Source organism: Podarcis vaucheri, assembly GCF_965113315.1.
Source record: "Podarcis vaucheri genome assembly, chromosome: 7".
Taxonomy (NCBI): domain Eukaryota; kingdom Metazoa; phylum Chordata; class Lepidosauria; order Squamata; family Lacertidae; genus Podarcis; species Podarcis vaucheri.
The window spans coordinates 17,676,914-17,693,739 of NC_138765.1; the positions used below are offsets into that span (position 1 = coordinate 17,676,914).

General features: G+C 43.3%; 1 protein-coding gene and 2 long non-coding RNA genes across 7 annotated transcripts; all 3 read left to right on the forward strand.

Moving 5' to 3' along the window:
- Positions 1 to 1,713: 1,713 nt before the first annotated feature.
- Positions 1,714 to 8,061, forward strand: LOC309537229 (phospholipase A2 inhibitor and Ly6/PLAUR domain-containing protein-like). Of its 5 annotated transcripts, none has more exons than XM_082231922.1 (7): positions 1,714 to 2,112; positions 3,491 to 3,614; positions 4,162 to 4,278; positions 5,019 to 5,171; positions 5,708 to 5,839; positions 7,276 to 7,398; positions 7,636 to 8,061. In XM_082231922.1, exons 2-7 carry the CDS (start codon positions 3,503 to 3,505, stop codon positions 7,932 to 7,934), a joined length of 936 nt encoding a protein of 311 aa, XP_082088048.1. In that variant the 5' UTR covers positions 1,714 to 2,112; positions 3,491 to 3,502; the 3' UTR covers positions 7,935 to 8,061. The 5 variants fall into 5 exon arrangements, with proteins under 5 accessions (XP_082088048.1, XP_082088047.1, XP_082088046.1 ...); XM_082231921.1 differs by having other exon boundaries at positions 1,717 to 2,199; XM_082231920.1 differs by lacking the exon at positions 1,714 to 2,112 and adding an exon at positions 2,259 to 2,550.
- A 2,145-nt stretch (positions 8,062 to 10,206) lies between these two features.
- On the forward strand, positions 10,207 to 12,669 carry LOC309537431. Its single transcript, XR_014221921.1, has 3 exons — positions 10,207 to 10,282; positions 11,823 to 11,875; positions 12,617 to 12,669. It is a non-coding gene; the product is annotated as an uncharacterized lncRNA (long non-coding RNA).
- Positions 12,670 to 13,818: 1,149 nt separating this feature from the next.
- Positions 13,819 to 16,826, forward strand: LOC309537420. Its single transcript, XR_014221910.1, has 3 exons — positions 13,819 to 13,914; positions 13,999 to 14,130; positions 16,608 to 16,826. It is a non-coding gene; the product is annotated as an uncharacterized lncRNA (long non-coding RNA).

Sequence of the window (16,826 nt, forward strand, 5' to 3'; positions counted from 1 at the left end):
CTTCTGTGCCCTTTCATGTGTTTTTTATTTATTGAATTTATATACCGCCCTATACCTGAAGGTCTCAGGGCAGTTCACAGATTTATTTATTCATTTTGAGCCATTTTACACAACCAAACTTTGTATACCCACATTTATTTATTTATTTATTTATTTATTTATTTGTATATGTACAAACCTTAAGTGCTGCATGGGTGGAGCAAGCAGGAGAAAATCAAAGTTCCTGGTATTAGCACATGTAATTTGAAATACAAATATTTCTTGCACATCATTCCAAAGCCTTCAGGTCCTTCATAAGTCAGGGTATTCTAGGATAGGTGTGCCGTAAGCGACCTTTAGCAGCCAGGAGAAGACAATCTCACCAAGGAGCACCCAGCCAGCAGACCATAGCAGCTTGTGGTAAGTCACGTATCCCATCCATTATGGAGCTCTAGACCCACAAAGTCACATTCACACCATCCATTTAAGTCACTACAATACCACTGTTGCTTGTCCCAGCCTCCAATTACTTATGTGATCAGGAGGGGACTGGGTAAGGAGAAGCTGTGTGAGAGGGGATCTCAAGTCTTCCAGATTTGGCTCAAGTTCTAGCAGCATCCAGGGCATAGCTCTACTACTTACTTAGCTGTGAATTTATATATGTTCTAGATGTTCACTGATGGCTTAATAATCTGTAGGATAGGTTTGCCCAGACTGACAGCTAGTGAACTGGCCTGTAGGTTTCTGCATTCACCTTTTCCTCTTTCTTTGAAGAGAGTGACTTTATGCAGCACTAGCATTGATCACCGGTGCAACTCTTCACGTAGAATCATAGAACGGTAGAGTTGGAAGGGACCCCAAGGGTCATTTAGTCCAACCCCCTAAAACTCCCTTCTTTACATAATGGAGAGAATTGTGGGGAGGAGATAGATATAGAGTCCTAGTGCATATGCGGTGCCTAATAAAATTTTAAAAATATCATTATGTTATGTTTTTATTTGTTCAAACTTTTATTTTCCTTTCTTAAGCCACATCTCCTAGAGCACTGGTTTCCAATTAGGGGTCTGGGGGGCCCATTCCTTGCCTTCCTCTCCCAACTAATTTTTTGTCATTTTTGCATTGTAATCTCACAATTTTTTTAAAAAAAATTAGTACACCTAAAATATTTTGCTTATAAGGGGCTACTCCATATTTTGCCCAAAAAAATTGCTTTGCAGAGGTAACTACCACCATCGAGTTAGCAAAATTTCCAAAAGTTGAAGTTCCTTGGCTTGGCTTTTGAAAAATAGAGGGGCTTCAGTAATTAGCTAATTGGGAACCACTGCCCTAGAAGCTTGCAAGATACATATATAATATAATTTAAACAGTACCTTTTTCTAAAAATAAAAATAATAAAAAAGTTTAGGGGTACTCTCATTTTGACTCAAGAAAATCACCATTTTATAGTTCAAATTTAGAAAAATAAATACAGTAAATAGACAAAGGTACACATGTAGATTTACAAAATGTTTAGGGGTATACGTACCGCTGCGTCCCTCCCGAAAAAAGCACTGGATTTAACAGATAAAACATTTGGCAAGCAGTTAGTCTAGCCATAATACAAAGGCACAAAAAAGGCTGCAGCAGATAACAAATATATAGGGGTGTGAATGGGTGTACACAGACACACACACACACACACACACGGTGCCAAAAAGGAAAACTGGCTGGTGCCAGGCAGATCTTTGTGAAGAGTGTCTTCTACACATTTTACGGTGTAACTTAGTTCAAATGGAAGAGTGGCATGTAAGCAAGCCCAATCTTAATAACTACGTAGGTTCACGTAGGAGAAACTAGTCAGAATACAAAGCCAGCTGTGTGAACCACACCATTAGCCCTGGCAACTTGCCCTCTGATACCCAGCAAGAACAAAGAAACTCACTCCTCTCCTCCAAGTTCAGTGAAACTTCCTATGTGCATAAAAAATGAAGGCTGTTATCACGCAGCCCCCATTGGAGGATTTGCAGTGCTGCATCACAATCGTGGATTTGGATGAAGTCAGGGTGGGCCAGGGGAGCAGAAGAGAAGACGCGTTGGACAGCAGCAGTAGCCATAGCATGCGAGTGAGAAGCGAAAGATACGGACAGTGGGAAAGTGATGGTTTTAAATGACAGCAGAAGTTTGAGTCCAGCAGGGATGGAGGGCAACGGCGAGGAATTGCAGCTTTAAACCATAGCAGAGGTCCCGTACACTGGGATATTTGAAAAGGGGGGAGCTCTAGGGGGCTAACACAGGGGGTGACAGGGAGGTTGGTGAGTGGATGTATCAATGGGTCACGTTTCTCATCTGGGTCAGGGGCTATGGGGTTGGAATTCAACATGTGAAGACATATGAATTCCCAATGCCTGCATTGAAGGCATGTGTGAAGGAATTGTCAGGGTGCACAGGCCACAACACGATCAACGCATCTGACAGTTATGGCCCCCACTGGCCACACACCCAACACATGTGCAAAGTGAGCTTGTGTACAAGTTGAGGAACATGAACGGCACAGCTCTACATGGGGGTGGGAGGATCCTGGTTAAACATGAGGTGGGCCTAACAGCCTCTCTGCCTTAAAAATTTTAACCCCTCCCTCCTTGCTTTGGTTCATAACAGGGGTAGGCAACCTAAGGCCTGGGGACCAGATGTGGCCCAGTCGCCTTCTCAATCCGGCCCACAGACTGTCCGGGAATCAGCGTGTTTTTACATGAGTAGAATGTTCCCTTTTATTTAAAATGCATCTCTGGGTTATTTGTGGGGCATAGGAATTCGTTCATTATTTGTTTCAAAATATAGTCCGGCCCACCACACGGTCTGAGGGACGGCTGAAAAAGGTTTCTGACTCCTGGTTTATAATCAAGTTTGGAGCAAAGAAAGCTTTTTGTTGAACTGTGAGGTCTGATGATGATGATGATGATGATGATGATGATAATTTATTGCTTATATCCTGCCCATCTGGCTGGGTTTCCCCAGCCACTCTGGGCAGCTTCAAACAAGAGATTAAAAATACATTAAAACACCAGTCATTAAAAACTTCCTTAAACAGGGCTGCCTTCAGATGTCTTCTAAACACCAGATAGTTATTTATTTCCTTGACATCTGATGGGAGGATATTCCACAGGGCGGGGCACCAGTACCAAGAAGGCCCTCTGCCTGGTTCCCTGCAACCTCACTTCTTGCAGTGAGTGAACCGCCAGAAGGCCCTTGGAGCTGGACCTCAGTGTCCGGGATGAATGATGGGGGTGAAGATACTCCTTCAGGTATACTGGGCCGAGGATGAATTAGCTTCCCAACCTTGCTAATACGTGTTTGCCTCATCACCAGATGAGACCCCTCTGTTATCCCATGAATTTCTCAGAAGATTCACGGGTTTGTATCTATGGTGTCTAGATTCTAGCATCTCACTGTACTGAGAAATCAGGACATTTTTTTAAAAAAAAAATCATACATGCTTCCAATCTGGCTTTTGATTTATTAATTTTGCACACAGTGGGCTGAAAAAATGGCTTCCCGAGGAACCAAGATTTTTGCACATGCTTCCGCTGCGCATATCTTCTCACAAACCATGCCTGCTGTCTTGGGACTTTTTCTCTTCTCTGTGCTTCTAACTCCAGGTGAGCAGTAGTAATCTTCTAGGGCTGGTGTGTGTTGCAGTGGGATACCTGGGAGTAAACCAGATCTAAGCTGTTGATTTTGGAAGCACTGACTGAGGCAGGGGCACTAACTATAGCAGGTGGAAGGGGCTTCAGCCCCCTCAATATTTGTGAGTAGGGGGCTGAGTCCCCCCAGTACTGAGGGGCCTCCCTTTTTTTGATACCAACATTCACATGCCGGGTGGGGGCAGAACACATGGAGGTTGAAGATTGCCCTCTGCCCACTCCATCCCCTGTCTCCGTCATGCGTGCACCAGGATGTGTGGAGTGGCACATGATGTGCGTATGATGTCACACATTGCTGGGCACCTTCTAGTTGGAGGGCAATTTGGCACCCCTGGACTGAGCTGGAAACCAATATACCGACTTCAAGATGGTGAGTGTGGCATTGCATAGGGCAGGAACCATGTTGCACTTGACCCACGTTTGTGAGCTCCTGCCCCCTTTTTGCAGACCGGTGTCTGCACCTGGACACCGTTTATGAAACCTTTCATTTTCTCTTCTACAGGTGACTCACTGGAGTGTGAAACGTGCACAGCGGCAGGCGCCAGCTGCAAGGGCAGCATGTCAAAGTGTGGCACTGATGACGACACCTGTTTTGTCGCTTTAAGTGAAAGCACAATAGGTGAGTGAGAAGGATCCCCACCAAATGCAGTCCAGGCATAGAGGATTGCAAAAGGCATATCAATATATATATATATTGATGTCTTAACTGTGTTTTAATTGGTTGGAAGCTGCCTTAAGTGGCAGTCAGATGGGCGGCATATATAGAATAAATTATTATTATCGGCGATGCTAACAGGCTGATATGGATCATAAACTCATTGAAGACCCTCCAGGTGTCCCTATTTTCCAGAGACAGTCCCAGCTTCTGATTTGATCCCTGAATGTCCTGCTTTTTCTTAAGACGCCCCTATTTTCATTGGATAAATGTTGGAGGGTATATTTTTATGTTTTATTTTATGGTTTATTATGTTTTTATGGATGTTGGAATCCCTCCAGAGTGGCTGGGGCAACCCAGTCAGATGGGCAGGATATAAATAATAAAGTTGTTGTTGTTATGGAATAGGACGTCCCTGTTTTCATCAGAGAAATGTTGGAGGGCATGTCATAGTCAAAAACATCTGGGGCACACAACCTCTAGCTTCCCAAGCAAAAAATCTCTCTTTCCCAATCTCCTGAAGTCTGAGATACCGTAACTCTGTGGTGAAGGACCAATGTCCCTTCCTCTAGATATTCCTGTCATTTCTGAGCCTTCACTGTGCTCTCTGGGACTGAGGGGAGCTGTAGCCCAGCAAAACCCAGAGGGCCTCATGATGTGGAAGGCTGCCCTAAATCCATATGCTATTCTTTCATTCTCTGCAGCTGGAAAATCATATCAGAGGATCATGAAAGGCTGTGCACCAGCTCTAGTCTGCAGTTTGGGACCATTTTATGTAAATCTGGGCAAGATGTCTACCTCCAGAGGAATTACTATCTGCTGCGAGGGTGCTGAGTGCCTATCTGATTCAGCTCAGTGTGGGTATAGTTTTTTTCTTTCATCCCCCCACCTCATTCTATGCCCCAGAGGTCAGGCTGTGCCACTGATTTCATCAGGGCGCTCCTGAATCACAGATTTATCATTTGCCACTGTGCAGCACAGTGGAGGACAACATCATATCTGGGAGCCAATTGTGCCCCCTCCGGGCCTCTCTATCTGGTCCGTACGTTCTCTCTAGACCAAGGTTTTCTGACTTTGGTCCTCAGGTGTTGTTGAACTACAGTTCCCATCATCCCTCTTCAGAGCAACCAAAGGTCAGGGAAGATGGGAGTTCTGGTCCCCACAACATCTGGGAACCCAAGGTTGAAGTACACTAGACTAGATCACACTCCCTTCTTGGCCATGCCCCATCTCTCCAGGCCACACCCAACAGCAGTCCTACTCCACAATCCCCTTGAATGTTTTTGGTTGGCGAGATCTGTGGTCCTTAAATTGTGATAATGTCTCTTGGCTTGCCTGGATGGAGGATAGAGAGGAATGCATGAGTATACACTGCCTCTTTGCTTTATTTCAGTGCCTCCAGTGATGAAAAAGGCCAATGGGAAAACATGCCCAGCCTGCTATTCGCTGACTCCTACGTGCCCTCCAAAGGTGACAAAATGTACAGGAATAGAGGACCACTGTCTGGATGCTAGCATCAAAACTGGTAATTCTAATTTGTTATGTTCTTCTGGCAGATTCTGTTGCATTATGGTCTTGCTGGCCCTCCGTCATAAGGGTCTAATTCCACCCTGTTCTGTCTAGTTGTTTTTGTTTTTTAATGCATTTTGGGTTAATTTTTTATTTGAAATGTGCACTTTTTAGGTAACGTATGCTGGGTTTTAGCTGATGTTAATCATAGCATTGACCAGTTGAAATGGGCAAGGCTAACTTGGGTCTGTTAATTTCAGTGGGTGTGCTCTGAGCCAATTTTAGTTGGAGACACCCATGCTTTCCAATGAATTCATCTGTCAGAAGCATATTTTGTAAGCACCTTTCTGCATGTTTTTTTACCCCATTTAAAACACCTTACCAAACCAGAAAAGTGCACAATCAGTCTGGAGATGCATTTGAATTGAAAAGCAAGTTCGGGAACTTCAGATATAATAAAAAAACATATTAACAGGCAGCATAATAATCAGACAGTCATACCTTGAATCCCGAACTCCTTGGCTCCTGAACAAATCGGCTCCTGGACGATCGAAATGCGGAAGTGAGTGTTCCGGTTTTCAAATGATTTTCAGAAGCCGAACGTCCGGCACAGCTTTGGTTTCCAAACATTTTGGAAGTTGAACGGATTCTGTTTGACTTCCAAGGTACGACTGCAACAACAACAACAACAGGCCCCCAAGCTTTAGCAGGCCATAGATTATTTAATGACCAAAGGCCTAGAAAAGAATAATGTTTTTGCCTGCCACCCTAATACATGTAGTGATGGTGGCAGGTGAGCCTAACTGGGGAGAGCATTCCACAGTCAAGGAACCACCACAGAAAAGACCTGTTTTCTTGTTGCCACCCTCCAAACGTGTGTTTTTTTCTTTTAAAGATGCTGCTGATTATATAATATAATAATAATAATAATAATAATAATATTATCCCACAATATCTGGAGCAATACTTCATCAGGAGCTTTGGAGACCAGACAGGCCCATTAATAGAGCTTATCTCTTAGAACTTCTGATAGACCTTCAAATAGAGGACTGTCCTTTGCCAGGTCAAATACATTTTCGCCCTTAATCTATGGCAGAAAAATGGCTACACTTGAGGTTGACATGAGTGGCGCCTGGAAGAAGAACATTCTTTGTCCTATACTGTTTCAATCCATAGGAACATCCCCATCAATGGGTTATATCCAAGACTACTCTTAATCATAGTATATTCATTGAAATCAACAGACATGGCTCCACATGCACCTCATATATCACAATGTGGGACATTTTTGAAAGTTTTATTTATTTATTCATTTTGCTTTTATCTTTATTTTGTTTTTTATTTATTTTGTTAGCCCGTTTGACCATGGTGGGAGACAAATCAAACTTGCATTGGGGAATACTGGGAATAGTGCCCCCCCCCTGACCTCCCATCTTTCCTTTTCATCTGCAGGAGGGTTTGGAATCACCATGAAAGGTTGCACTACCAAGACTTACTGCGATCTTATACAACTAAATGCTTTGCCACAAAATTTTAAGAGTACCTTGAGGGCAGTTACTTCTGCAATTCTAGATGGTAAATGTGAGCTAGCCAGTAAGGCACCCCCATCACTGAGATTTCCTCTTCTGGCCTTGTCATGGCTTCTGCTGGTGAAGATCCTCTTGTAATGAACTCCTTCCTGTGACTCGGCACTGAGGACAACTTTCCTTTCCATGTCCGTCTCTACTTTCGGTTTGGTTTTTCTCCAGAGGGATTTGTATCCCTATGTAGATATCTTACTGACTTACAAAGAGCCAGTTTGTTCTTTTGCAGAAATGACAATGAAATGCTTTTGTGAAGATCTGTTGGCAAGCATCCTGAGCAGAAACGGGGGACCTTTTTCAACCTGTGGAATGCATTTCATGGCTGCCAAGATTTCTCAGATGAAAATAGGGACATCAGGGACATCCTCCCCTCCGTGCCCCCATATACACACACTGCTGGTGGAATACGGGAAAAGGGGAGGGCTGGCTGAGCTTCCTCAGCGTTACAGGTTACTGCCCACACACTTCTCCTGCACTTTTCTGCTTGTGTGGTGGCACCTCGGCAAAGCCACTTCTTACTGTTTGTAGCAGAGTTTCCCGGGAGGCAGAGGACAAGAACAGGAGTCATACTCAAATTCAGAGTCAAGAGCTTCTTTATTGCTTGACTGGTTGCACGAGCATTTTTGTTACCTTTATATACAAGCTATTTACATTCCTTCTTTACCTCTCCAGCACGGTATAATCTCAGTCCTGTAATTAACAATCCTGACACAGCAAAACTCACAGTATCAGCAACACACATTGTCTTACTTCCAACCTTGTTGTCACAGTGTATGCGTACAGTGTATTCGTGTGCCTTACTTGTGCAGAAATTGCAACTTCCTCCCTTTATTTGCAACTCCTGCTGACACCAATCAAGCCTAGAGTGCCACTCCTACACACTAAAGAAAAATTCTGGAGCCCTCTTTAAAGCTTCCAGGAACTTTTATCTGATTCTTAAAGAATGTTTTCCTAACACTCAGTGGGACTGATTTTTAAGCAAACACGCATGGATCAAAATGTGCATGGTTTAAACTGTAAGCTCATCCAAGTGTGATCAGGTCTGAAATCTTACACATATGCTGTCCCAGTCCAGTTGGTGAGAGCACACACAGAAATCTGCAACCCTCTTAAACTGTTAAAAGTGGGAATTTAAATCCCATGGACTTCCAATGAATAACACTCAAAATGCTTATTCTGACCTGCTGAATATCTGCCTACCTGTTAAAGGGACACTAACTATGCCAGTCCTGGGGGTGGGTCTAGTCTATTATTATTATTATTATTATTATTATTATTATTATTATTATTATTATTATTGAAATTTGTACACAGGGAAGTGTTTATGGTGTTCCTTCACCTCTTTTTCTAGAAAAAAATAGCACTGCAAGAGACACGCCCTCTTCATTCTCCAGTGATGGAAACAAGAGACATTATTACAGTTAAAGGATGCACTATTGGCAGGCACAACCACCTGAAGAGGACGAGAAGGAGAACCAGCAAGAGGAGTGACCTGTGAAGAGGACCATGGTCTTGGCCAGGTTTATTGCCTAAACTAAGGAGAGTCCTGGCCTGGAAGCCAGCATTTGGCCCTCAAGACTGACTGGAAATAAAAGGCAGCGTTTATAGGGGCATTGTTTTAGACATCATGTTACAAATATGTGGGCAGCAAATATTCACATGTACACACACAGCTTGAGAACCTCAGGACATGAAACGCGTCCTGCTGCATTAGCTCAATGGCCCATCTAGCTCAGAAACCTGCAAGAAGGATTCAGGCATCAGAGCTCTCTCCCCCTACTGTGTCTACTAATAACTGGTCTTAAGAAGTATTACTGCCTCCGATCATCAGGGCAGAATATAGCCATCATGACTTGTAGCCATTGGTGGCCTTCTCCTCCATGAATTTGTCCATTCCTCTTTTAAATCCATCCAAGCTGGTGGTGATCTTGCGTCCTGTGGAAGCTAGTTTCATCATTTAACACTGTGCTGTGTGAAGAAGTACAGTCATACCTTGGGTTACTGACGCTTCAGGTTGCGTTTTTTCAGGTTACGGACCCAGCAAAACCCAGAAGTACTGGAACAGGTTACTTCCGGGTTTTGGCAGTCGTGCATGTGCAGAAATGCTGAATTGCAACCCGCACGTGTGCAGACACGCCAATGTGGGTTGAAAACCCTGTGGGTTGCAAACGTGCGTCCCACATGGATCATGTTCTCAACCCGAGCGTCCACTGTACTTTCTTTTGCCTCCCACCAGCTGATCCAAATTCCACCAGCCCTTAAACTCACAAAGCAGTTCAATTTGTTGTAGCTCTTTTCCTTTGCTATATAATGAATATAATTATTCCATCCAATGCAACGTCTCTCCATTCTTCGTTATGGGGATATGGGCAAAAATGAGAATCAGAATCAGAAATCTACAGATTCATCTATCCCAATCTTCACACGAACCTGGAAGTGATATATCCGGAATAAGGTGTGTCTTTCTACCTTGATGACATCTGGTTTTTGTACCTTGGTTCCCTCCCACACCATTGTCTCATTTTATTTCATTGTTCTATCCTTGATCCTTATTTGTTGTTGCACTTCATTTTTATGGGGATTTTTTTAAAAAAACTGTTTGACCTAACTGAACTTTGTTCTACCATATTTTTTATGGATGTATGTATATTTAAAAACCTTGAGTGGTGAATGGGTGGAGCAATCGTGGGGAACATCAAATTGGTGCTATCATATATAGCATGAAATGCAAATATTTCTTGTGTGTCGTTCCAAAGCCTTTGGCTCCTACATAAGGCAAGGTATTCCAGAATAGATGTGCCATAAGTGACCTTTAGCAGCCAGAAGAAGACATCCTGATTGAGGAGCACCTGCCCTGCAGTCCTTCACAACTTGTGGTAAGTCACATACTACATCCGTTTTGGAGCTCTAGACTTGGCAAACTCTTAGATCACATTTGCACCATCTGTTTAAAGCACTCTCAATACCACTTTAAATAGTCATGGGTGCCACCAAACAATTCTGGAAGGTGTGGTTTGTTAAGGGTGCTGAGAGTTGTTGGGAGCTTCAGTTTTCAGAATGGCTAAGAATCAATCTGCCTTCATGGAGAACTCTGAGATGTGTCACTCTTGGAGGGCAACAGAGGCACTCCTAAAAACTCTCAGCACCGTTAGCAAACAACAACAGCTCCCAGAATTCTTTGGGTGAAGCTGCAACTGTTTAAAGTGGTATCAGAGGGCTTCGAATGGATGGTGTGAATGTGGCCTAAATCTAGAAATAATACTACTTTGTATTTCTGAGAAATGGCAATGTTCTGGAAGAGGGGTTACCGCTCTCATGGTTAGGTTGCTATTTATTTTATTTAAGAAAAGATGTTTATTTCCTGTGCCACTGAAAGAGGAATGAGGAACCTAGGGTGATATATGAAAACTAAACAAAGCTAAAACTAATACGTAGCTATAAACAGATTAAAATTAAATGGTGTTAAAACAACATTAAATGTTACAGCACTGGAAGAATAGGAGGGTAGGTGCCATGCCCTTTGGATGTGAAAAGGGGCCACCACTGAAAAGTCCCCTTCTGTTGCTGCTACCCTCAAAATGAGGGGACACTCTATCTGTTGAAGACAGAGAAGCCGGTCAGGCAATTTTTGCTGGGCTATGCTCATTGCCATACTTACTTGGGAGTAAGCTCACAACCACACATGTAAAGCACACTTCTCCCATAGAATGCTGGCAACTATAGCTTGTTAAGGGAGCTGAGCATTGCTAGGAAAACTTTAACATACCACAGTTACCCAAGGTGTTCCCGTGATCTACCACATGAGTAACACTACCTAAAAAGGAGATAAGGTTGATCTCACTTGGTTTAGTCATGCCAGCCTCTAGTTATTAGGTGTGTGTGTGTGTGTGTGTGCACGTGTGCATGTGTGCAACACACATATACACACCACTCTTGGATGGAACTGAGAAGAACATGGCAGCGCACCTGACTGCTATGATCTCCACTGGCACATACATTGAGCACCTCCACATGACAGCAGGATTCTGATAAAATATGAGGTGAGCCTTACAGCCTCCCTGGATGGATTTGGCTCCTTAAATTGGTTGCTTATTAAGTTTGGGATTTATTTATTTTTAAAAACTATTTGTTGAAATGGGGGGGGGGATAATTTAGTTTTCCACCCCTACACACACACCCAACCCCCAATATGTATACTTGATCCCATGAACCTCTCAAAGGATTAATTGGCCAGGAGATTTATATCTACAGTTTGCAACAACAGGGGTGAAATTCTACTCAGTTCGTGTTTAGAGACCAGTTTACCTAATTTACATTCCCTGAAGCGATAGGAATAAAAATGCAGCTCTCCTTCGAAATTCACACCAGGCTGAAAAAAACTTTTGCACTCATTTCCACCTGTCATTTCTTCCCCAGTGCTATGCCGGCTCTCTTGGGACTTCTTCTCTTCTCTGTGTTTCTAACCCCAGGTAAGCAATCATAATCTTCTAGGGCCAGTGTGTGTTGCAGTGGGATGGTTGGGAGTAAAGGAGATCCAAGCTGGGAAATCTGGAAGGGCTGACCGGGGTGGAAGCCAATATACAGTGGTACCTCGGGTTACATAGGCTTCAGGTTACACACTCCGCTAACCCAGAAATAGTGCTTCAGGTTAAGAACTTAGCTTCAGGATAAGAACAGAAATCGGGCTCTGGTGGTGCTGCGGCAGCAGGAGGCCCCATTAGTTAAAGTGGTGCTCCAGGTTAAGAACAGTTTCAGGTTAAGAACGGACCTCCGGAACAAATTAAGTACTTAACCCGAGGTACCACTGTATCACCTTCAAGCTGGTGAGTGCCGCATTACACAGAGCAGGAACAGCGTTGCACTTGACACCACTGGCGGAGGAAGAGGACTGCAGGGGGAGTGCACCGCCCCCGGCAGCGCGAGCCTGGTGGGGTGCCCCCCTGCCCAAGCTGCGCGCCACACCATGCCCCCAGGATGCACACCACACCCCTGCTGGCAGCACGTCACATCATTGCGGATGGCGTGCCATGCCCCTAGGACGCATGCCAGCCCTGCCCCCGCCTGCTCTCCACCACGCGGTCCTGGAGCATGAAGCTCCACCACTGCTTGACACACATTTGTGGGATCCTGGCCCCTTTTGCAGATGATAACGTGGAATGATGTGTGCACATGGACCCTGCTTAGGAAACCTTGCATCTTCTCTCCTGCAGGTGACTCCTTGGAGTGCGAAACCTGCACAGGGCCAGGCTTGAACTGTACGGGCACGATGGCGAACTGCAGTGCTGCTGAAGACAGATGTGCTGTTGCTGTTGTTGAAGTCACAGTAGGTGAGTGAGAAGGATCTCCACCAAATTCAAGCCAGGGCATAGGCCATAGGTTTGCAAAAAGGTATATCAAGATGCCCTCGTTGGAACCAGGCCATTCATTCATTCATTCATTCACCTGCAGCGGTGACTGCTTAGATTGCTAGCAGCTCTCTAAATGCATCCCATCCGAATGCTTTGGACTACAACTCCCATCACCCCTCACCATTGGCAGTGCAGACTGTGGGTGTGGTTGTGGCTGGTGTGGATTGTATTCTCAAAAACATCTGGAGAACATGGACTCTAAGTTTTCAAGCAGAGAGCTCACTTTTCCAGCCCTCTGCAGCCTGAGGTACCTTGGCACTGTGGTCAAGGGCTGGTGTCCCTCCATATGCTGCTGGACTATAGTTCCCATCATTCCTGGCCCTTCACTGTGCTGGCAAGGGCTAATGGGAGCTGTAGCCCAGCAATGCCAGAGGGACAATGCATTGTAGGACACTGCCCTAAATGCTTATCTAGGAGTTCTCACAAGGGAGCTGGTCATGGAGGAAGAACTGTGAGGGGAGAGACTTAGTCAGGCAAGGCCTCCTTCCACCTGCCTTGCTTCACGCTCTAGTCTCTGCTTTATTATTATTATTATTATTATTATTATTATTATTATTATTCCTTCTCTGCAGCTGACGGACCAAACCAAGAAACAATGAAAGGCTGTCTATCTCCTGGCATCTGCGGACTTGAACCATTTTATCTGAATTTGGGCAAGATGTTTACTGCCAGAGGAAAGGTTGTCTGCTGTAAGGGGGATAACTGTGCATCTGTTTCTCCTGAACGTAGGTATAGTTTAGCTCTCATCCTCTTTTCCTGCTCTGTGTTCCAGAGGCCAGGTTGTGCCATGGTGTGTGTGTGTGTGTGTGTGTGTGTGAACCTAGGAACACAAAAATGTTTCCCAATACCTCAAGGACCACCTGTCCCCATTTGAACCGACCATCCATGAGAGATGGCCATCCAACCTCTGCTTGAAAACCTCCAAAGGAGAGGCCCAAACCTCACTGAATGTTTTTGCCTGGTCAGAATGTGAATTGTGATGACATCTCTCACTTGCCAAGATAGAGAAACTAGCCTACTGTATGAAAGTAAGGCTTAGTATTCATTGCTCCACGCACTTCTGCTTCAGGCCCCATCTACGACTGGCATGTGCACCCCACGTGAGAACATGGTCCTTGGGCTGGAGAATGGTCCCAGTATATTTCCTTTTCTGACAGTGTCTCTGCTCCCCCCCCCCCAAATAGTGCCACCAATCAGCAGTAAAGCCAACGGGAAAAAATGTCCAGCCTGCTTTACTCAAAATTTGCCGTGCTCTACAGAGGAGGTAGAATGTACAGGAGATGAGGACCACTGTCTGGATGCTACCCTCAAATCTGGTAATTCTGTTAAGATCTGCTTTGTTGATATTGCTGATTATGAGCAGGGATTGGCTGAGCAGGAAGTCCTGTCCCATTTTCATCTTGCTAGCAATCAGTCACAGGGGTCCGTTCCATGTTCCTCTGTTCATCTGCTTGCATTTTTTAAACCAATTTCATGTTTACTTTTTACCTGAAATGTGCACATTTTATGTAACTCTTCAGGGTTGTAGCCAATACAATGATACCTTGGGTTACAAACACTTTGGGTTACAAACTCCGCTAACCCCAAAGTAGTTGCTCCAGGTTGCGAACTTTGCCCCAGGATGAGAATGGAAATCGTGCGCCGGTGGCGCAGTGGCAGCGGAAGGCAAAAGCGCACCTCAGGTTAAGAACGGTTTCAGGTTAAGAACTAACCCGAGGTGACGGCGGAAGAAGAATGGAGAAAATTTAAAAGCTATCTTAAGGACTATTATAAACTTGATGAATGTTAGAATGTTGTGGTTTTCAGGAATAAAGGGATACCATACAGTGATATAAGGTCAGTATAAAGAAAAGACTAAGATGACAGAGGCTGGAAAGGAACAATTGGGAGTTGCTATAAAATTTTGGACATTGGGATGCAGAAAGGGGGGGTATGGGGGAGTCCCGGAAAAGAGGTCTATGAAAAAATGTTATGAAATTATACGTGTTTGTATGTCTTTTTAAGTGTTTGTTTGTTTTTAAAAATTTTTGTAAAACTAATAAAAAATTTTATATATATAAAAAAAGAACTAACCCGAGGTACCACTATATCAACCACAGCGTAGAGCCATTGAAACGAATGGGCACAGCTAACTTAGTTCTGTTAATTTCAGTGGGTCTACCCTGAGTAGAATCCCCTTGGAAACAATGCATGCTTTTCAATGAGTTCACCAGCAAGAAGCACATTTTGCATGTGTTGCAAATGCCATTTAAAATCCAGAGAAATGAATAAAATCTGTGTTCTATTTTTATTTTATTTTTTAAATTTTTATTGGAAATTTTATTTACAACATAACATACACCCCCACCCCCCAATACAGAAATCCACCCTCATTAAACATGAACATCACATACAATAAGCATAACATACAACAATACAAACAACCAAATAAAAGACTTCCTTTATCCTGTATCTGGCCTCCTTAATTACTTCTTATAAGCTGTTTCCTTTATGAATAATTATTAAGATTTTTCTAATTATAACTTAAATATCCACAAAGTCTCCTACAGACATTCATCGAAACAAGTCCAGGTATCTATTTTAGGGCACTGTTTTGTGAAGTATTCTCTGCATTTTCCCCATGCTTTTTGAAATTCTTTTCTAGTGTGATCTCTAATTGCGTCTGTTAATCTAGCTAGTTCAATATACTCTAACAGTTTGTCTTGCCATTCGTTTTTTGTTGGCACAATTTCTTTTTTCCAGTTTTTAGCAATTAGGATCCTTGCTGCTCCTGTGGCAGAGAGGAATATTTTCTGATCTTCTCTTGTTATACCTGTGTCCATTATCCCTAATAGAAAAGCTTCTGTGTTTTTCATAAAGTTATACTTAAACATTTTTTTAAGCTCGTCATATACTATGTTCCAGAAGCTTTTGATTTTTTCACAGGTCCACCAAATATGTATAAGTGTTCCCTATGTTTTACCACACCTCCAGCACAGATTTGTTTTTGTCTTATAACTTTTAGCTATTTTGGTAGGTGTTAAGTACCATCTATAAAACATCTTGATTAGATTTTCCCTCAATACTTCACAGGCTGTAAATTTCCAGTTCCTTCTCCATAGTTCTTCCCATGCTGTTAAGTTAATGGTTTTCCCAATATCTAAAGCCCACTTGATCATTACCTCCTTGACCTGTTCGTCTTTGACCTCCCACTCCAATAAGGTATCATACATTTTTGATATTACTTTAGTTTTGTTTTGTAATAACACTTTTTCTAATAATGAAGGTTCATTTGAGAAACTTTTTTCTTATCTGTCCTGAACACTTCATGCAATTGATTGTATTGGATCCAACCCGTAAGGTGTTGTTTAATTTCCTCATAATCTTTAATTACCAATTTATTATCTTTTTCCTTAATCAGATCTTTATATGTGGCCCATTCTCATTCCATGTTTTTCTTTTTTATTGTAATTGCTTCTGGAGGCGAGCTAAATACGCATGCCAACCATAACGATTGTTAAATCCTTCTAGATCTAACAAATCACTATCTTTTAATACAATCCACTCTTTTAACCAATTTAAACAGACAACGTCGTAATATACATTTAGGTCAGGTAGCGCCAGTCCACCTCTATGTTTTTTATCTGTTAGAAGTTTGTGTTTAATTCTTGGTTCTAATAATAATAAAACGTTCAGGAGCATCAGGTTAGCCTGGCCCGTTGTGAGAAATGAACTGAATGAATTCCTAATTTTGAGAGCTTTCCCTTTTCCTGGTTTGTGGGTTTAAACTCTAGTCTTTGCTTTCCATCTCCAGGGGTGGATGAAATCATCGTGAAAGGTTGCACTACCAAGTCTTACTGTGCAGCTGTGCAAGAAATGATGAGAACGACCTTCCATGTTACTGCTTCTGAAACACTAAATGCTCAATGCAAACCAGCCAATAAGGCTCCATCATCGAGATTTCCCCTTCTGGCCCTGTTGGGGCTTCTGGCAGTGAAGATCCTCCTCTAATGAACCCCCTCCTGTTAGTCAG

Excerpts from the sequence above, each read along its gene's own strand:
- LOC309537229 (XM_082231920.1), top strand. The coding sequence starts at position 2,500 with ATGAACGGCACAGCTCTACATGGGGGTGGGAGGATCCTGGTTAAACAT. Across the intron at positions 3,615-4,161 it reads CTCTGTGCTTCTAACTCCAG|GTGACTCACTGGAGTGTGAA; the intron begins GTGAGCAGTAGT and ends TCTCTTCTACAG. Across the intron at positions 5,840-7,275 it reads GGATGCTAGCATCAAAACTG|GAGGGTTTGGAATCACCATG; the intron begins GTAATTCTAATT and ends TTTCATCTGCAG.